The sequence below is a fragment of the Somniosus microcephalus genome, chromosome 1, assembly GCF_052327205.1.
Source record: "Somniosus microcephalus isolate GS21.2 chromosome 1, FLI_Smic_1.0, whole genome shotgun sequence".
In the NCBI taxonomy this organism is placed as follows: Eukaryota; Metazoa; Chordata; class Chondrichthyes; order Squaliformes; family Somniosidae; genus Somniosus; species Somniosus microcephalus.
In genome coordinates, this window is record NC_140987.1 from 21,257,294 (window position 1) to 21,278,827 (window position 21,534).

The 21,534-nt window shown below is 47.3% G+C and overlaps 1 protein-coding gene across 1 annotated transcript in view; it reads right to left on the minus strand.

Moving 5' to 3' along the window:
• slc75a1 (solute carrier family 75 member 1) overlaps positions 1 to 21,534 on the minus strand; it is a 53,957-nt gene that overhangs the window by 31,069 nt on the left and 1,354 nt on the right. Inside the window, exon 2 of the mRNA XM_085974539.1 lies at positions 9,163 to 9,366. Within this exon, the coding sequence (XP_085830665.1) occupies positions 9,163 to 9,351 (189 nt within the window). The 5' untranslated portion in view covers positions 9,352 to 9,366. The remainder of the gene's footprint in view (positions 1 to 9,162; positions 9,367 to 21,534) is intronic.

A 21,534-nucleotide genomic window follows, 5' to 3' on the forward strand; every position in this document is an offset into this window, starting at 1 on the left:
AGAAAAGGCAGTAAAGAACAGGCCTGCTGTGAGTACCAGGATATCTCCGTCTGTCCTGCTGTTTCACACAGGTCATCGTATAGCACAGAAAACACAGGGTGGCCTTGTGCTGCTCATTAATTATACACTCCCATCCTTTTTTTTTGGCAAGAACAAACGCTACTTGCCTCTCCTCAGAGTCGGTTCCCACCCCCAGCTTGCCGCGAGCGTGACTCAGCTGTTTCCTGGCAAGATTTTCCAAACACGCCCAGAGTTCGCTGCGAGGTTAGAACAGACGGAGGTGGATTTGAGTTTGGGTCACTGGGGAGAACAAACTCCAATGTAAAGGCCTCAAAAATCTAGACACTGCACAGATGTCGGCAGGGCTACGTGTTAAGTGAAGCCGGGGTGAGCTCGAGACATAGCAGGATCTTTGTGAGGTTAAAACTGAGCTCAGCAATTCTGCTGTGTTTCGATAGTTGGTCGCACTCTCAGCTCTAAATCCGAAGTTCGTGGGTTCAAGGCCTACTGCAGGCTTGAGTACGTAATCTCCAGCTAACATTTTAGTGCAGTACCGAGGGAGGGCTACAGTGTCATGGGAGCCGTCTCCTTAACCCAAAGCGCTGCCTACATGTCCAGGTGAAAGTAAAAGATCCTGGGGCACTATATGAAGAAAAAGCAGGGAATTCTCCTTAAATTGACACCACAAAAAAAGTCTTACTCGTCCGTCTGCCTTTTGCGGGATCTTGCTGTGCGCAAATTGGCATCTGTGCCCGCTCAGATTCTCCTTTTTTTTTAAATGATGATTTTATCTTTTGACAAAATCCTTCCGCCTTTCCGTAGAATTTTATTAAAAAGCAGAACCACAAGGGTAATAATCTCTGGATTATTACCTGAGCCATGGGCGAATTTGGCTAGGACAAATAAAATTAGAGAGTTAAATGCGTGGCTCAAAGACTGGTGTGGGAGAAATGGGTTTTGCTTCCTGGGACACTGGCACCAGTACTGGGGCAGGAGGGAGCTGTTCCGTTGGGACGGGCTTCACTTGGCCAGTGCTGGGACTAGAGTCCTGGCGGATCATATAACTAGGGCTGTAGAGAGCGCTTTAAACTAACTAGAGAGGTTCCTAGAGAGCAAATAATAAAAATGACAACAGAGAAGGTCATAGACTTAGGTAGCAGTGGGGAAATTAAAAACCAGAGCGTGTCAGGAAGGGGCAGAAGGTATGGAGTAAAAGGTAAAGTAATAAAAAGGGCAAAAGCAGGAACTAAGTGTCACAAAACATCTTTGAAAGTTCTCTATCTGAATGCACGTAGCATTCGTAACAAAATAGACGAGTTAATGGCACAAATAACTACATATGGGTATGATCTAGTGGCCATTACAGAAACATGGCTGCAGGGTGACAATGCCTGGGAATTAAACATACCAGGTTATTTAACGATCAGGAAGGACAGGCAGGAAGGAAGGGGAGGTGAGGTGGCTATGTTAATAAAGGAAGGAATCACTGTAATACAGAGAAATGATATTGGGTCAAAAGATCAGGATAATGAAACAGTTTGGGTGGAGGTAAGGAATAATAAGGGGAAAAAAACACTAGTGGGCGTAGTCTATAGGCCTCCGAACAGTGGCAACTCTGTTGGACGGAGTATCAATCAGGAAATAGTTGAGGCTTGTAATAAGGGAACATCTATAATTATGGGGGATTTCAACTATCATATTAATTGGACAAATCAAATTGGGCAGGGCTGCCTTGAGGATGAGTTCATTGAGTGTATTAGGGATGGGTTTCTTGAGCAGTATGTAACTGAACCGACCAGGGGGCAAGCAACCTTAGATCTGGTCCTGTGTAACGAGACAGGATTAATTAAAAATGTCCTAGTAAAGGATCCCCTTGGAATGAGTGACCATAACATGGTTGAATTCCATATTCAATTAGAGGGTGAGAAGGTTGGATCTCAAACAAGCGTGCTAAGCTTGAATAAAGGAGACTATGAAGGTATGAGAGCGGAATTGAGTAGAGTGGATTGGGAACATAGATTAAAGGGTAAGACGATACATGATCAGTGGTGTACATTTAAGGAGTTATTTTACAACTTCCAAAAAATATATATTCCACTGAGAAGAAAAGGGTGTAAAAGAAAAGACAGCCATCCGTGGCTAAGTAAAGAAATTAAGGATAGTATTCGACTAAAAACAAGGGCATATAAGGTAGCCAAATCTAGTGGGAGGATAGAAGATTGGGAAGTCTTTAAAAGACAGCAAAAAATAACAAAAAGATTGATTAAGAAAGGGAAGATAGATTATGAAAGTAAATTAGCAAAAAATATAAAAACAGATAGTAAGAGTTTTTATAGTTATATAAAAAGAAAAAGGGTGGCTAAAGTAAATGTTGGTCCCTTAGAGGATGAGACCGGGAAATTAATGGTGGGAAATATGGAGATGGCAAAAACACTGAATGAATATTTTATATCAGTCTGTGCAGTAGAAGACACTAAGAATATCCCAACACTGGACAAACAGGGGGCTATAGGGGGGGGGAGGAGCTAAACACGATCAAAATCACTAAGGAAGTGGTACTCGGTAAAATAATGGGACTCAAGGCGGATAAATCACCTGGACCTGATGGCTTACATCCTAGGGTCTTGAGGGAAGTGACGGTAGGGATTGTGGATGCATTGGTAATAATTTTCCAAAACTCCCTGGACTCGGCAACGGTCCCGGCAGACTGGAAAACTGCTAATGTAACACCCTTATTTAAAAAGGGCAGTAGACAGAAGGCTGGAAACTATAGACCGGTTAGCTTAACATCTAGTGGTAGGTAAAATTTTGGAGTCCATTATTAAGGAGACAGTAACAGGACATTTGGATAATCATAATTTAATAGGACAAAGTCAGCATGGTTTTATGAAGGGGAAGTCAAACAATTTGCTGGAGTTCTTTGAGGAAGTAACATATAGGTTGGATAAAGGGGAACCAGTGGACGTAGTGTATTTAGACTTCCAAAAGGCATTTGACAAGGTGCCACACAAAAGATTATTGCTTAAGATAAAAAAATCACGGGATTGGGGGTAATATTCTGGCATGGATAGAGGATTGGCTATCTAACAGAAGGCAGAGAGTTGGGATAAATGGTTCATTCTCAGACTGGCAATCAGTAACTAGTGGTGTTCCGCAGGGGTCAGTGCTGGGTCCCCAACTCTTTACAATCTATATTAACGATTTGGAGGAGGGGACCGAGTGTAACATATCAAAGTTTGCAGATGATACTAAGACGGGAGGGAAAGTAGTGAGTGAGGAGGACATAAAAAACCTGCAAGGGGACATAGACAGGCTAAGTAAGTGGGCAGAGATTTGGCAGATGGAATACATACTGGAAAGTGTGAGGTTATGCACTTTGGCAGGAAAAATCGTAGAGCAAGTTATTATCTTAATGGCAAGAAACTGGAAAGTACTGAAGTACAAAGGGATCTGGGGGTCCTGGTGCACGAAACTCAAAAGGTTAGTATGCAGGTGCAGCAAGTGATTAAGAAAGCCAAAGGAATGTTGGCTTTCATTGCTAGGGGGATAGAATATAAAAATAGGGAGGTATTGCTTCAGTTGTACAAGGTATTGGTGAGACCGCACCTGGAATACTGCGTACAGTTTTGGTGTCCATCCTTAAGAAAGGACATACTTGCTCTCGAGTCAGTACAAAGAAGGTTCACTCGGTTAATCCCGGGGATGAGGGGATGGACATATGAGGAGAGGTTGAGTAGATTGGGACTCTACTCATTGGAGTTCAGAAGAATGAGAGGCGATCTTATTGAAACATATAAGATTGTTTTCCTTGGAGCAAAGAAGGCTGAGGGGGGACCTGATTGAGGTGTACAAAATGATGAGGGGCATAGATAGGGTAGACAAAGAGGAACTTTTCCCCTTAGTAGGGGGGTCAATAACAAGGGGGCATAGATTCAGGGTAAGGGGCAGGAGATTTAGAGGGGATTTGAGGAGGAACTTTTTCACCCAGAGGGTGGTGGGAATGTGGAACTCAATGCCTGAAAGGGTGGTAGAGGCAGGAACCCTCACAACATTCAAGAAGCATTTGGATGAGCACTTGAAATGCCATTGCATACAAGGCTATGGACCAAATGCTGGAAAATGGGATTAGACTGGACAGGGATGGATGGGCGGCGCAGACACGATGGGCCGAAGGGCCTCTTTCTGTGCTGTAAAACTCTATGACTCTATGACTCTATTGTGAAGGGGTTGGATCGGGTGGATGCGGTGAGGATGTTCCCGATGATGGGTGAAACTAGAACTAGGGGGAATAGTCTTAGAATAAGGGGCTGCTCTTTCAAAACTGAGATGAGGAGGAACTACTTCACTCAGAGGGTGGTAGGTCCATGGAATATGCTGCCCCAAAAAGCTGTAGAAGCTACATCATTACATAAATTTAAAACAGAAATAGACAGTTTCCTAGAAGTAAAGGGAATTAAGGGTTACGGGGAGCGGGCAGGAATTTGGACACGAGTCTAGGTCATGGCCCTGTGGGTAGTGGAGCGGGCCCAGGGGCCGTGTAGCCTGATCCTGCTCCTATTTCGTGTGTCTAATTCTGTTAGATTCAGGAGATGGTTCTGTGATAGTAGATTGGCGGTTAGGATCAGATCAGCCATGATCTTATTGAATGGCGGAGCAGGCTCGAGGGGCCGATTGGCCTACTCCTGCTCCTATTTCTTATGTTCTTATGTTACACCTCACCAGACAAGTAGATGCTTTTCATCCTTGAAAATGGGCATCGCTGACAGAGAGTTTATAAAAGGATGTGGAAGATAATTAGTGGCACAGAGAATTCAAATCAGGAACAATGCTTTCACTGTTATCAGGGCGAGTTCCTTCTTCCTTTCACAATAGCGAGACAAGAGGACACGGCTTCAAGGTTGTGCAAGGCAAGGTTAGGAACAGACGGCAGGAAATATTTCTTTACGCAGAGGGTGATCAAGAAGAAAGTATTACAAAGTATTTACGGCCTAGAAACAGGCCATTCGGCCCAACTGGTCCGTGCCGGTGTTTATGCTCCACACGAGCCTCCTCCCCAACCCTCTTCATCTCACCCCATCCACATAACCCTCTATTCCTTTCTCCCTCATGTGTTTCTCTAGCCTCCCCTTAAAGGCATCTATACTATTCGCCTCAACCACTCCCTGTGGCAGCGAGTTCCACATTCTCACCACTCTCTGGGTAAAGAAGTTTCTCCTGAATTCCCGATTGGATTTATTAGTGACAATAACTTGCATTTCTCATTTGCAGGAAGACATTCGTAAAAGAGATATCGGGAGATGTTTGGGGGAGGCGGGGGCGGGTGGAAGAGGCAAGGACCCAAAGATTGAAGAGGAGGGAATTCGAGGAGGTTATGAAAACAGGGAGGGAGATGGCGGCAGAAGAGGGGGCCAAAGGACTGGAGCGTCGTGGCTTGAATGAGGAGGCACCACAGAAGAATGGAGGGAGTCAGCTGAGGGGAAGTTGTAAAAGAGAAGCCCGCTGTTAGAATGAAAGAAATGAAAGTAAGATTTTGCATTTCTATAGCGCCTTTCACTACCTCAGGACGTCCCAAAGCGCTTTACAGCCAATGAAGTACTTTTGAAGTGTGGTCACTGTTGTAATGTGGGAAACGCGGCAGCCAATTTGCGCACAGCAAGCTCTCACAATCAGCAACAGCAACAGATAATGAGCAGATCATCTGTTTTAGTAATGTTGGTTGAGGGATAAATATTGGCCTTGACACCGAGGAGAACTCCCCTGCTCTTCTTCAAATAGCCGTGGGATCTATTACAGGTAGACTATCCTTTATCCGAAAACCTCGGGACCAGCCGAGTTTCGGATAAAGGAGAATTTCGGATTTCGGAAGGTGGGTCCGCGGGGGGTCGTGCGCACGACTTACGCTGACGCTCAGCGTAAGTCAGTCGGGGTTGGCAGGGGTCGGGGCCGGCGGGGTACGCGGGGGGGGGGGGGTCGGCGGTTGTCGGGGCTGGCGGGGTCCGCGGTTGTCGGGGCTGGCAGGGTCGGCGGTTGTCGGGGCTGGCGGGGTCCGTGGGGGGGGGGGGGGGGGTCGGCGGTTGTCGGGGCTGGCGGGGTCGGCGGTTGTCGGGGCTGGCGGGGTCCGCGGGGGGGTCGGCGGTTGTCGGGGCTGGCGGGGTCGGCGGTTGTCGGGGCTGGCGGTTGTCGGGGCTGGCGGGGTCGTGCGCACGACTTACCCTTTATCCGAACTTCCGCAACCGGAACCCTCTAAAAACCGAAGGTTTTTTCGTTCAGCGTAAGTCGTACGCACGACTTACGCTGAACGAAAAAACCTTCGGTTTTAGAGGGTTTCGGTTTTCAGAAGTCCGGATAAAGGGTAGTCTACCTGTACATCCACCCGAGAGGGCTGACGAGGGAGGCTGTTTAAAGTCTCATCCGAAAGACGGCACCTCCGACAGTGCAGCACTGCACTGGAGTGTCAGCCTGGATTATGTGCTAAAGTCCGCAAGACGGAACTTGAACCCACAACCGTAGAGGTGAGAGTGCGACCCACTGAGCCAAGGCTGAGCCTGAGAAGCGCAGGATGCATATGGGGGAATGTGGGGCTGTAGGAAATCACTAAGGTAGGATGGGACAGTGCCATGGAGGGACACAGCGGGAATAGGTAGGGTACTTCACTGGGAGTAGAAACAGTTGTAAGGGGGGGAGACACTGATGCAATCAGATTCACAAAAAAGGAGAAGTTTCAAAAGTAAACTAGTCGCAACAGCAGTGAACTGCATTAAAAAAAAACACACCCACAGCAAGCGTTTTGCCACTGGCACACGTCCCTGAAATCCCTGAAAGGAAACAGCGCAGATTAACCCTTTCGAGTACGGAATGTCTTTTGGAACTTGCACGTTCGTTAGTTGCCAGAAATGATTTTTCTATGAAAAATGAAATTGGCTTAAAGCACAATTACAGACTGTACTCTCTTGAAAAACCAAGTGGCCCACATCAAAGTAGATGCAACAGCCGGTTCCAGCTCTAACTTTTTCCAGTTCTGACGAAGGGTCATCGACCCGAAATGTTTGACTCAGTTTCTCGCTCCACAGATGCTGCCTGACCTGCCGAGCGTTTCCAGCATTTTCTGTTTTTAATTTAGATTTACAGCCTTCTGGACTCAACATCTGAGTTCAAGAATTTCAGATCATAATCACTGCCCCCATTTTTTCAGACGGCAGCTGTTGGTAATGATTCTGTTTTTCCCATTTACAGCTCCTCTAGATCCATCTTTTGTTTCTTTACTTGTCCCATTACCATCTCCCTTCCCCTTGCACCATCATCCATTTTGTCTTTTAATCTCTCCTGCCTTCCTCCCTATCACAGACCTTCCCTTTTGTTCTTTCCTCCCCTCCCCCCTTTCCCTGCCCCTACACTTGTTTAAAAACCTGTTACATCTCCAACTTTTTCCAGTTCTGACGAACGGTCATCGACCTGAAACGTTAACTCTGTTTCTCTCTCCACAGGGGCTGCCTGGCCTGCTGGGGATTTCCCAGCATTTTCTGTTTGTATTTCAAGGTAGATTTACTGGGGTTAGTTTTCCGAGATCAAATGTGCCTTCTTCAACCAAATAAATCTGAAACAAAACAAGCGCCTGACCCTTGGGAAACACTTGCCTCTTGCATATCTCGCTCTTTCCCTCTGGGCTTCACTATAAATAAATATCCCCAGGTGCCTCCCCAACTTCTTTAATACAGGAGGTTCTTCATCACTAAGGAGTATGGGTAAGCTCAGCAGCCATTACAACAGTCGTGACTGACTGTCTTCAGGTTTCTCTGTGACACGCGCCGCTTTCCAAACAGAAATGATACTTCATTATCAGTGAACTTTTTTAAAAAGGAGGTTCCATTTGCCCAATCACAGCGGCAGGTAATCAGTACAACTAAGTGGGTCTTAACAGAGGTTGGTGGCCACTGAGTTATGTGGAGATTCAGGCGGGATGGTCAATACTCCAGTCTCTGACACCAAAACTCTCACCTTGATAAACACAAGTCAAAACATAGAATCATACTGCACAGAAGGAGGTCGATCATGTCTGTGCCGGCTCTTTGAAAGGACACCTCTGTTAAATCGCCTCTTAACCTTCTCTGCTCTAAGGAGAGCAACCCCAGCTTCTCCACGGAGCTGAAGTCCCCTCATCTCTGGTACCATTCTTGTAAATCCCTTCTGCACCCTCTTCAATCCTTCCTAAAACATGTGGTGCCCAGAATTGACTCAATACTCTAGCTGAGGCCTAGCCAGTGTTTTGTAAAGGTTTACCGTAACGTCCTTGCTTTTGCACTCTCTGCCTCTATTTATAAAGCCATACTTTAATTGATAAGTCCCATCTTAAATATGCTAAATTCTGGTGTAAAACACACAATTCCTCTCTGTTTCCTGTAACACGTGTCCCAATCACTCTTTGCTGATAACGCCTCCTATTATTATCATTCAACGCCACAGGAGTATTCGGTGTGTGTGTATATCTATCTATAGAAATATAAGAGTATGTCTCTCTGTCTGTCTGTCTGTCTGGCTATACAATCAAAAGTTAGAGCGTACCTACACATATGTTATATCAAAAGAAAGCTCATCATTAGGGGACTCTTGTAGGCGTATTTACTTTTTGGTCGGACAAAAATTGTTCGCACATTATACAAAAAACCTTCAAAATTCCACTCATTATCCACCCATTAGCGTCGACCAATCCTGTGCCGTGATGATTGACCAATCCTACAGTTCATTCACCTGATGGTTGACCAATCGATGTGTGTGTGGGCGGGACTAATCGTTCTCAATTCAGGGATCTGTCAGCCATGATACAGCAGCCAGGGCAGCTAAAAACTTTGGTAATCCAGGTCAGTATCTTTTTTTTTAAAATAAGATTTACCAAAAATGTTTTATAAGTACTTTAACTTTCATCTTTGAAGGTATTAAAAGCTACAAATGTTTAGGTTAAAAAACACTGGAAAATACCCCAGCCCCGGGGCCTAGGCTTCTCCAACTGCCGACAGCCCAAATCCAGTCCCAGGCTCCCGGCCCACTCATCAACCAGGCCCAAAAAAGCCCTGGCAACGCGGGGCTCCCCAGCTAGTATTAATATATTATGACATTTCTCATTCCCATATATTATTAGACACTGTGACCATTCTCGTAGGCCCTCACCTGGTCAGTCTTTCCGTAGTAGTCCAGAATGGAGGGGAGGAGTGGCAGGATAAGAGTAAACCCAAGCAGGTCGATGAGGAGCATCAAGAAAACGATGGTGATGATGTGCGACGAACCATCCTGGGTGTTGGCCGCACCCTTGGCCTCGTTGCTTTCTCGGCCGTGGCCCTGTTGCTCCCTTCGCTCCATGTTTTACAGCAGGTTCTAAGAGGAAGCAAAAACACTTTTTTTTTTCTCTCTCCCTTCCTTGAAGCTTCCAATTTCACATTCCCTCAGGGTCAAAGAAGAGGGGGCAGGAAAGCACCATCCAAACTACTGAGTCATTGCGTTCAATTCCGTCATTCAGCACCCAGTAAACATAGAAACATAGAAGATAGGAGCAAGAGTAGGCCATTCGGCCCCTCGAGTCCGCTCCGCCATCCGCACCAGTCGCTGAAGGTAAGCATGCAGGTGCAGCAGGCGGTTAAGAAGGCAAATGGTATGTTGGCTTTCACAGCAAGAGGGTTCGAGTACAGGAACAAGGATGTCTTGCTACAGTTGTACAGGGCCTTGGTGAGACCGCACCTTGAGTATGGTGTGCAGTTTTGGTCGCCTTACCTGAGGAAGGACGTTCTTGCCATGGAAGGAGTGCAGCGAAGATTCACCAGGCTGATACCTGGGATGGCAGGAATGACGTATGAGGAGAGATTGTGTCGATTGGGCTTATACTCACTGGAGTTTAGAAGATTGAGAGGGGATCTCATCGAAACCTATAAAATTCTGTCAGGCCTGGACAGACTAGATGCAGGAAGGATGTTTATGATGGCCAGGGAGTCCAGAACCAGGGGTCACAGTCTAAGGATAAGGGGTAAGCCATTTAGGACTGAAATGAGGAGGAATTTCTTCACCCAGAGAGTGGTGAACCTGTGGAATTCTCTGCCACAGAGGGCGGTGGAGGCCAGTTCATTAAATATATTCAAGAAGGAGTTGGATATATTTCTTAAGGCTAAAGGGATCAAGGGATATGGGGAGAAGGCAGGGACAGGGTACTGAATTTGGATGATCAGCCATGATCTCATTGAATGGCGGAGCAGGCTCGAAGGGCCGAACGGCCTACTCCTGCTCCTATCATCTTCTATGTTAATGAGATCATGGCCGATCATGCAAATTCAGTACCCTGTCCCTGCTTTCTCCCCATATCCCTTTAGCCTTAAGAAATATATCTAACTCCTTCTTGAATATATTTAATGAATTGGCCTCAACTGCCTTTTGTGGTAGAGAATTCCACAGGTTCACCACTCTCTGGGTGAAGAAATTCCTCCTCATCTCAGTCCTAAATGGCTTACCCCTTATCCTTAGACTGTGATCCCTGGTTCTGGACACCCCCGCCATCAGGAACATCCTTCCTGCATCTAGTCTGTCTAGTCCTGTTAGAATTTTATATGTTTCAATGAGATCCCCACTCATTCTTCTAAACTCTAGCGAATATAAACCTAATCGACCCAATCTCCAGTAACAATTTGACAACACTCTCGCAATGGCAACTTCAATTAGCTTGCGTAACAAATTACAAGGTAGAGCGAGATCAGCATGCACTTCAAATTAAACAACATCTTGAACCCATGGGCAATAGGCAAACCTTCTCCTACCCGGCAATTTTTCAATAGGTGCCAGCCATGGCTCAGTGGGTCGCACTCTCGCCTCTCGAGTCAGAAGGTTGTGGGTTCAAGTCCCACTCCAGAAACTTGAGCATAAAATCTAGGCTGACACTCCCAGTGCAGTGCTGAGGGAGTGCTGCACTGTCAGAGGTGCCGTCTTTCGGGTGAGACGTTAGCCCGAGGCCCCGCCTTCCCTCTCAGTTGGATGTACAAGAAAACATGGCACTATTTCGATGAAGTGGAAGCCGACGAGCAGAGCGATCAAAACCGACCGCGTGTCGGGGGAAGCATAGTCTCTCAGAAGTGAAGCTTTTGGGCTATTCCGAGGGGGGGGAGCTTCGTTTGGTTCAGCCAGGCGAAGGGGTTTATGCGACTGGGTAATTCATTGGCAGGGGTGGAATTAGAGTCCACCATAGCAACAAGGGAATTACTGCTTGTTAGAGCCCCCAGTTTTGTACTGTATGTATGTTGATTGTAATCTGGACTTTATTCTCCATAGGGATTGTGATTTCGTTTAGTAGTGCATGTTTTAGCCAGTGTATGTTAGACCAAATAAATACAAGTTTGATTTTTCACCGAAGCATTCCTGTCCATGACTTATTTCATTTACACTCTGAATAATAATTCCCGGCTATAGAACTTTCGTAAGGCGGGGGCGATTCGAACCGTCCGTCTAGCAATTGGGCTTGGATCAAAAAACGTTTACATCTCCTGGCGACCAGCGACAGGATCTGGGTTAAAGGATCTGGGTTAAAGGAGGGTAAAAACCGACTACATCTTTTGGATGAAGTTATCCCCGGTGTCCTGGTTAATATTTATCCCTCAACCAACATCACTAAAAACAGATTATGTGGTCATTGTCTCATTGCTGTTTGCTGTGCGCAAATGGACTGCTGCATTTCCTAATGGACAGAAAACAGAGAGTAGGAATAAACGGGACTTTTTCGCAGGCTGTAACTAGCGGGGTGCCGCAAGGATCAGTGCTGGGGCCTCAGCTATTTACAATCTATATCGATGACTTAGATGAAGGGATTGAGTGCAACGTATCCAAGTTTGCTGATGATACAAAGTTAGGTGGGAAAGTAAGCTGTGAGGAGGACACAAAGAGGCTGCAGAGAGATGTAGACAGGTTGACTGAGTGGGCAAGAACATGGCAAATGGAATACAATGTGGGGAAGTGTGAAGTTATCCACTTTGGTAGGAAAAACAAAAAAGAATATTTTTTGAATGGTGAGAGATTGGGAAGTGTTTGCATTCAGAGGGACCTGGGTATCCTTGTACATGAATCACAGAAAGTTAACATGTAGGTACAGCAAGCAATTAAGAAAGAAAATGGTATGTTAGCTTTTGTTACAAAGGGATTAGAGTATAAGAGTAAAGAAGTCTTACTACAATTATACAGGGCATTGCTGAGGCCACACCTGGAGTACGGTGTACAGTTCTGGTCTCCTTACCTAAGGAAAGACATACTTGCCATAGAGGGAGTGCAACGAAGGTTCACCAGACTGGTTCCTGGGATGAGAGGATTGCCCATAAGGAGAGATTTAGTAGACTAGGCCTATATTCCTTAGAGTTTAGAAGAATGAGAGGTGATCTCATTGAAACATATAAAATTCTTAAGGGGCTTGACAGGGTTAATGCTGAGAAAATGTTTCTCGCGGCTGGGGAATCTAGAACACGGGGGTCACAGACTCAGAATAAGGGGTCGACCATTTAGGACTGAGATGAAGAGAGATTTCTTCAAGGGTTGTGAATCTTTGGAATTCTCTACCCCAGAGAGCTGTGGATGTCATTGAGTATATTCAAGACAGAGATCGATAATTTTTTGGGAATTACGGGATATGGGGATAGTATGGAAAAGTGGAGTTGAAGTAGAAGATCAGCCATGATAGTGTTGAATGGCGGAGCAGGCTCGAAGAGCCAAATGGCCGACTCCAGCTCCTAATTCTTATGTTCGTATGTTCATATTACAACAGTGACTACACTGCAAAAGTCCTTCATTGGTTTTAAAGTGTTTTTGGATGTCCTAAGGTCATGAAAGGTGCTATATAAATGCGTTAAGATGGGTGGATAGAGAGAGACTATTTCCTCCGGTTTGGGGGGGAAGCAGGGAGGGTGGGGGGGGGGGGGTGGAGAGAGTCCAGAAAAATGGGGCGTAACCTTAAAATTAGAGCCAGGCCGTTCAGGGGTGATGTCAGGAAGCACTTCTTCACACAACAGGTAGTGGAAATCTGGAACTCTCTCCCCCAAAAAGCTGTTGAGGCTGTGGGGGGTCAATTAAAAATTTCAAAACTGAGATTGAGAGATTTTTGTTAGTGAAGAGTATCAAGAGTTATGGAACCAAATGGAGTTAAGATACTATAGCAAAATATTGCGGATGCTGGAAATCTGAAATAACAACAGAAAATGCTGGAAATACTCAGCAGGCCAGGCAGCATCCGTGGAGAGAGAAACAGAGTTAACGTTTCAGGTCTGGGACCCTTCATCAGAACTGGAAAAAGCTGGATATGTAACAGATATTAAGCAAGTGCAGAGACAGGAGGGGGGTAGGAATTGAAGGAATATACTGTGCTTTTGTAAGAGGCAGGAAAGATAAAGGGGGAGAAAATGGGTATGTAGCGCCACCTATTAGCGCCTAAAGAGGGCAGTCAGTGGCTGTAGCGCCACTGGCCGCGCCTCCCGCGATATTCAGCGGGGGTGCTAATGGTGGCGTTAGCCTGTTGCGCTGCGCCGCCACCGATGACGTCATCGGTGTGCGCAGCGCCCCATTAGCACCCCGATCGCGATATTTGGTAGCGAACGCCGCTGTAGCGCCGTTCGCTACCTGCGCCCGGTTCACAGGGCCTTGCTGTGCCGGCAGTGGCGCAAGCTAAGGTGGAGGTGCGGGGCGGCCGCCTGCCAGCACCTCTGTCCCCAGCCTCCTGACCCCCCCCCCCCCCCCCCCGCGGCATTGCCGGCTGTTTCCCGAGAGCCCGGCACTTCTCCTCGGTGCCGGCACTCGCGATCGGGGCTCGCGCTGTTGCAGGCCCCTCCCCCTTAACAATGGGAGAAGGCCTGCAGTACCGCAGCGTGCCGTAGCGTGTAGCGCTGCGACACGTTGCGCTGCGATATTCAGTTTCAGCGCCCTAAGAGGGACGCGGAGCGCCTCGAGCCTCGCCCCGTCTCCCTCTAGGGGCGCTGAAACTGAATTTCTGACGTTCGTTAATGCTCCGAACGCTGCGCAAAAATCAGCGCCGAGGCGAACTTGGCACCACTTTGGCGCCTCAACCCAATTTCTTGGCCAAAATGTTGCAAATGGGAATGGCAAAATCATACAGCATGAAAAATGGGGGCAGGGGTTATAGTTTGAAATTGTTGAACTCAGTGTTGAGGCCAGAAGGCTTTAAAGTGCCGAATCGAAAGAGGTGCTGTTCATAGAAACATAGAAGATAGGAGCAGGAGTAGGCCATTCAGCCCCTCGAGCCTGCTCCGCCATTCAATGCGATCATGGCTGATCATCCAAATTCAGTACCCAGTCCCTGCTTTCTCCCCATACCCCTTTAGCCTTAAGAAATATATCCAACTCCTTCTTGAACACAGGAAACTTTGTGATATCCGGCACCGACGGGACCGGCGTGTTGCCGATCTATCAAAACTGCCGGACATACAAAGCTAATGTTGAAGCATACGGAGGTTTTCATCTCCGTATCTGACAACAAACACTGTTGCTTAGCAACAGCTTCTAAAGAGGCAGCTGCAAGCGTCTCTAGCTGAAGCTATTGCTATAGCTACAGACCTTGCAGTGTCTGACTGGGAAAAAAAAGACCGAGAACTAAAAAAACTTATAGAAAACGGCTCCTGATTTTTGCCGTTAGATCGAGTATTCCGGACATACAACCTCCGGATAAACCAGTTTCCTGTATATTTAATGTACTGGCCTCTACTGCCTTCTGTGGTAGAGAATTCCACAGGTTTACCACTCTCTGGGTGAAGAAATTCCTCCTTATCTCTGTCCTAAATGGCTTACCCCTTATCCTTAGACTGTGACCCCTGGTTCTGGACTCCCCGACCATCGGGAACATCCTTCCTGCATCTAGTCTGTCCAGTCATGTCAGAATTTTATAAGTTTCAATGAGATCCCCTCTCATTCTTCTAAACTCCAGCGAGTATAAGCCCAATCGACCCAATCTCTCCTCATACATCATTCCTGCCATCCCAGGTATCAGTCTGGTGAATCTTCGCTGAACTCCTTCCATGGCAAGAACATCCTTCCTCAGATAAGGCGACCAAAACTGCACACAATACTCAAGATGTGGTCTCACCAAGGCCCTGTACAACTGCAGCAAGGCATCCTTGTTCCTGTACTCAAACCCTCTCGCTTCGAAGGCCAACATACCATTTGCCTTCTTAACCGCCTGCTGCACCTGCATGCTTACCTTCGAGCTTACGTTGAACTACATTGGAACAATGTAATAGGCCGAGGACAGAGAGATCAGAGTGGGAGTGGAGCGGTGAATTAAAGTGACAGGTGACCGGGAACCCCCCCCCACACCCCGATAACCCCCCACACCCCGATAACCCCCCCACACCCCGATAACCCCCCACACCCCGATAACCCCCCCACCCCGATAACACCCCCACACCCCGATAACACCCCACACCCCGATAACACCCCACACCCCGATAACACCCCCACCCCGATAACACCCCCACACCCCGATAACACCCCCACACCCCGATAACCCCCCCACACCCCGATAACCCCCACACCCCGATAACCCCCCACACCCCGATAACCCCACACCCCGATAAACCCCACACCCCGATAAACCCCACACCCCGATAACCCCCCCGATAAAACCCCCCACAGCCCGATAACCCCCTACACCCCGATAACCCCCCGCCGATAACCCCCCACACCCCGATAACCCCCCCCGATAACCCCACACACCCCGATAACCCCCCACACACCCCGATAACCCCCCCCCCACTCCCCGATAACCCCCCCCGCCCACCTGCAGTTCAGGAACCTCTGGTTTAAAGGAATCAAATTCTGCTTTTGAAAACCGCAACTTAACTGGGAGGAGAAGCTGATGAAGCTGTTAAAGGAGAACAAATGTGATCCTAAGCTTTATTTTAATGGGAGGGGCACAGGGTACGAAAGCAAAGAGCTAATGCTAACCCTATACAGATCATTGGTTATACTGCAGTGAGACTATTGCGTCCAGTTTAGGCTGCCTTACTTTCGGAAGGATGTCAAGGCCAAGGAAGGGGTGCAGAAGAGACTGACTAAGGTGATACCAGGGATATGGGTTTAATTAGGAGGAAAGACGAGAGAAACTGGGGCTCTTTTCATTAGAGCTGAAGAAGGTTAAGAGGAGATCGGATGAAGGCGTTCAAAATTTTGACAGATTTATCAAAAACTATTTATCTGACCAACGAGTCAACGAGAGGGCGGAAATTGAAGATCACCAGCAGAATGAAGGTAGAGGTTAGAATTGTTTCAGGCGGAGGGTCATTAGGACATGGAATGCCCTGCCAGAAACAGGGATGGAAGCAGTATCCATTATAGCTTTTAAAAGGGAAGTGAATAAATGGGTATAGGGAACGGGTGGGGGAATGGGACACAGTGGATAGTTCTCTCTCAGAGAGCTGGCATGGGCACGATGGGCTGAATGGCCTCCTTCCACACGATACATGCCATGCTTCCCCCTAATGGGCTGCTAATTGTCCAGAACTTGTGAGCTGTAAATGATCGAGCGATTGTGCGCCACACAAGAATGTAGGGTTCTGGGCCAAGAGCAATGAATGGAACAAAATAAAAGCGCTAATGCTCTCTTTATGACACTAGACATTCCGAGCAGCACGTCACGGAGGAGAGGCTGAGCAGTTGTTTAAAGTGCCAATGGGTATTCACCAGTGTGCTACACACCGTGGATCATTAAATCAGTAGCCCACGTCTACTAATATACTCAGTGGGTGATAGACAGCATGGTTTTAGGAGTGGGAGGCTTCACTAATTTACTGCATTAGTTTGAAGAGAAACGAACCTAGTAGATCGAGGAGAGACATTGGATGTCATAGAATATTACAGCACTGCGACAACGGATGAACGGACACCGCGCAACAATCGCCAGGCAGGAGTGTTCCCTCCCAGTCGGGGAACACTTCAGCAGTCAAGGACATTCAGCCTCCGATCTTCGGATAAGCATTAATCGTCGAGCAGAAACTGATAGCCAAGTTCCGCACCCATGAGGACGGCCTCAACCCGGATCTTGGGTTCATGTCACGCTACATGTAACCCCACCTGACGTAGGGTCATCCAGACTCGAGTCGTCGTTGGCTTGTTCTCTCCACACAGATGCGGCCGGACCTGCTGTGATTTCCAGCAAAAAAAATGTTTTTTGTCTTTTTTTGTTTTTCATACAGACCCCAGCATCTGCAACATTTGACCCCTTGTGACCCCACCTCATTGTTCTTTGATGTAATGTTTTCCTGACTAACCTGTTTGGACACTATTCACACCTGTGATTGCTGTGATTATCTCTCTGCCGAGGTGTGATAAATGGCAGTTAGAAAGATTACCTGTAAACATCTGACATTATTCTCTGACTATATAAGCTGTGTTTTTATGCATCTCTCCACTTCACCTGACGAAGGAGCAGTGCTCCGAAAGCTTGTGATTTCAAATAAAGCTGTTGGACTATAACCTGGTGTTGTGTGACTTCTTACATTAGCACAGAAAGAGGCCATTCAGCCCATCTTTGAAAGAGCGATCCAATTAATCCCACTCCTCCTCGCTCTTTCCTCATGGTGATGCAAATGTTTCCCCTTCATGTATTTATCCAATTCCCTTTTGAAGGTTGGTGCTTCCACCACCCTTCAGGCAGTCTATTCCAGAGCGTAACAATTCGCTGCGTTTAAAAAAAAAGTCAACTTCCTTCTGGTTCTTCTACCAATTACCTTAAATTGACCTGGATTTTAGGCAGGCATTTGACACTGTCCCACATAATGGGCTACTAAGAACATAAGAAATAGGAGCAGGAGTAGGCCATTTGGCCCTTCGAGCCTGCTCCGCCATTCAATAAGATCATGGCTGATCTTCTACCTCATCTCCACTTTTCTGCACTATCCCCATATCCCTTGATTCCCTTAATATTCAAAAATCTATTGATCTCTGTCTTGAATATACTCAATGACTGAGCCTCCACAGCCCTCTGGGGTAGAGAATTCCAAAGATTCACCACCCTCTGAGTGAAGAAATTTCTCCTCATCTCAGTCCTAAATGGCCGACCCCTTATTCAGAGACTGTGACCCCTGGTTCGAGACTCCCCAGCCCGGGGAAATATCCTCCCTGCATCTACCCTGTCAAGCCCTGTGAGAATTTTGTATGTTTCTATGAGATCACCTCTCATTCTTCTAAACTCTAGAGAATATAGGCCTAGTCTACTCAATCTCTCCTCATAGGACAATCCCCCCATCCCAGGAACCAGTCTGGTAAACCTTCGTTGCACTCCCTCCATGGCAAGTATATCCCTCCTTAAGTAAGGAGACCAAAACTGTACACAGTACTCCAGGTGTGTTCTCACCAGGGCCCTATATAATTGCAGTAAGACATCTTTACTCTTATACTCAAATCCTCATGTACTACCTGAGGTCCAAGTCCATGGAATCAATGGGAATGTATTAGAATAGACTGGCAAATGGTTGGTTGATAGACAACACCAAATAGTAGTGCATGGGCAGATATATGGTAGGCAGCCTGTTACCAACAGATGCCACAAGGTTCAGTTGTTGGGATTGCTGTTCTTTATCATGTACAAGAAGGAACTGTGTCCAAAGTGTCAATGGCTGATACATTTCCCTGTATTAAATTGTAAGGTTCTGAGGTTTCCCCAGAAGAGCCTCCATTCCCTTGTTCCCACTTTCCCCCTCAATCCTATCAGAACACCACCAACCCCCACCAACACTGCCAGGTCTCCAAGAGTGCCAGAACCCTCTCAGTGCTCCCACACCCCAAAACCCCTCTCCCTAATCCTGAAAGTGCTTGAACACCACCCCTGCACCCCGGAGCATCCTACCATTTATTCCAGGGCCTTTCCCAGTAGTCCCACATGCAGGGACCCCATTTTCCCGATGCTCCCAGGCCCCAGTACCCCTTCCGCTGTTGCCAAACATCCACTGACTATGGCTCCCAGATCCCTGAGACACCACTTGCAGTGCTCCAATCTTCCTCTGTAATCTATTTCTCTAGCTTCTAATTATGTCCTCTGGTCCAAACTTTCTTCTTGTGCTTTGACATAATAATCCGGCTTTTCCTTAATTCCCTAATGGGATGTACTGTGGTGAGGATCCTCCTTATATACTCTCTTTCAAGACTGTAAAGCACTTGCACGCCCATTCCTGTGGTCCTTTCAAAGAACAAAGCAAGTTTAGTCAGCACAGCATGATGGACCTTTGTGGGGCTACAATGTGGACTGGGCTATTGAGCTGCCATCAACCTCCGCTGCCCACAACCCTCCGTAAACTTCAGCTCATCCAAGACTCTGCTGCCCCGTGTCCTAACTCGCACCGAGTCCCGTTCACCCGTCACCCCTGTGCTCGCTGACCTACACTGGCTCCCGGTCCGGAAACACCTCAATTTTAAAATTCTCATCCTTGTTTTCAAATCCCTCCATGGCTTCCCCCCCACTTCCCTATCTCTGTAATCTCCTCCAGCCCCACAACCCTCCAAAATCCCTGCACTCTTCCAATTCTGGTCTCTTGCACATTCCCTGATTTTAAGTCGCTCCACCATTGGCATTCGTGCCTTCAGCTGCCTGGGCCCTCAGCTCTGAATTTCTCTCGCTAAACCTCTCTTCCCTCCTTTAAGACGCTCCTTAAAAACTACCTCTTTGACCAAGCCTGTCCTAATATCTCCTTATGTGACTCAGTGTCAAATTTTATTTGATAATTGCTCCTGTGAAGCGCCTTGGGACGTTTTACAACGTTAAAGGCGCTATATAAATGCAAGTTGTTGTTTTTGAAAGGAAATTCGACTACAACCCGACGGGTCTTCTGTTCTACTGGCAAGTGGGAGGCCCCACAAGATCAAGTGTCCTGCCGACACTCACCGTCAGGGCTCACACATGGATAAGGGCCCCTCAGAGGAAGTGCTAAACGGTGCCCAGCAGCTGCAGGACTGTACCCCAATCGACACCAGCTTCCTCAATCCAGACGCAGCTCCGTTACCCCGTGCAGGCAGCAGGCTCCATCTCTGGCCAAGTCGGTTGCTTCGGTCAGGTTTTAACGGCAGCTCCAGCGAGGCCCGATTTCCTATCAGGCAAGACTTTGCTAGAACCAAATATCACCATCCAATGGATGGCAGTCACTGGGGTAACCTTTACCCACTGACAGAACAAATTTATCAAAACTGTACCAACACAGGCCTACCGTCTATCGTCATCCTCAGAACGAGCTGCATCTTCGGCCAGATTCAAAACGTTCACGTAAGCAGTATTTATCAGCCTGTACTGAAGCGGTTTCTGTCCCTTTCTCCTCTCTCTCTCTCGTGTATATACACCAAGAGGTGACCACAAAGACCACTTACTTCCACCTCCACCACACCTTGAGTATTGTGTGCAGTTTTGGTCGCCTTATCTGAGGAAGGATGTTCTTGCCATGGAAGGAGTTCAGCGAAGATTCACCAGGCTGATACCTGGGATGGCAGGAATGACGTATGAGGAGAGATTGGGTCGATTGGGCTTATATTCACTGGAGTTTAGAAGAATGAGAGGGGATCTCATTGAAACTTATAAAATTCTAACAGGACTAGACAGACTAGATGCAGGAAGGATGTTCCCGATGGTCGGGGAGTCCAGAACCAGGGGTCACAGTCTAAGGATAAGGTGTAGGCCATTTAGGACAGAAATGAGGAGGAATTTCTTCACCCAGAGAGTGGTGAACCTGTGGAATTCCCTACCACAGAAGGCAGTAGAAGCCAATACATTAAATATATTCAAGAAGGAGTTGGATATATTTCTGAAGGCTAAAGTGATCAAGGGGTATGGGGAGAAGGCAGGGACAGGGTACTGAATTTGGATGATCAGCCACGATCGCATTGAATGGCGGAGCAGGCTCGAGGGGCCAAATGGCCTACTCCTGCTCCTATCTTCTATGTTTCTATGTTAATACCCCCCCAATCGCTGTTAAAATCCTCATACATGCCATTGTCACCTACAGATGCTACTATTCAGCCGTGGCTCAGTGGGTAGCACTCTCACCTCTGAATCAGAAGGTTGTGGGTTCAAGTCCCACCCCACGAGACGTCAGCACAAAATCCAGCCTGACACTTCGCAGTACTGAAGGACGTTCCAAAGCATTTTACACCCAAATGAAGTACTTCTGATGTACAGTCACTGTTGTAATGTAGGAAACGTGACAGCCAATTTGCACACAGCAAGCTCCCACAAACAGCAATGTGAAAATGACCAGATAATCTGTTTTTAGTGATGTTGGTTGAGGGATAAATATTGGCCAGGACACCGGGGAGAACTCCCCTGTTCTTCTTCGAAATAGTGCCACGGGTTCTTTTACGTCCACCTGAGAGAGCAGACAGGGGCCTCGCTTTAACGTCTCATGCGAAAGACGGCACCTCCAACAGAGCGGCACTACCCTCAGCACTGCACTGGGAGTGTCAGCCTAGCTTTACGCGCTCTAGTCTCTGGTAGTGGGGCCTTACACTAAACATCCGTAAGACAAAGGTCCTCTACCAACC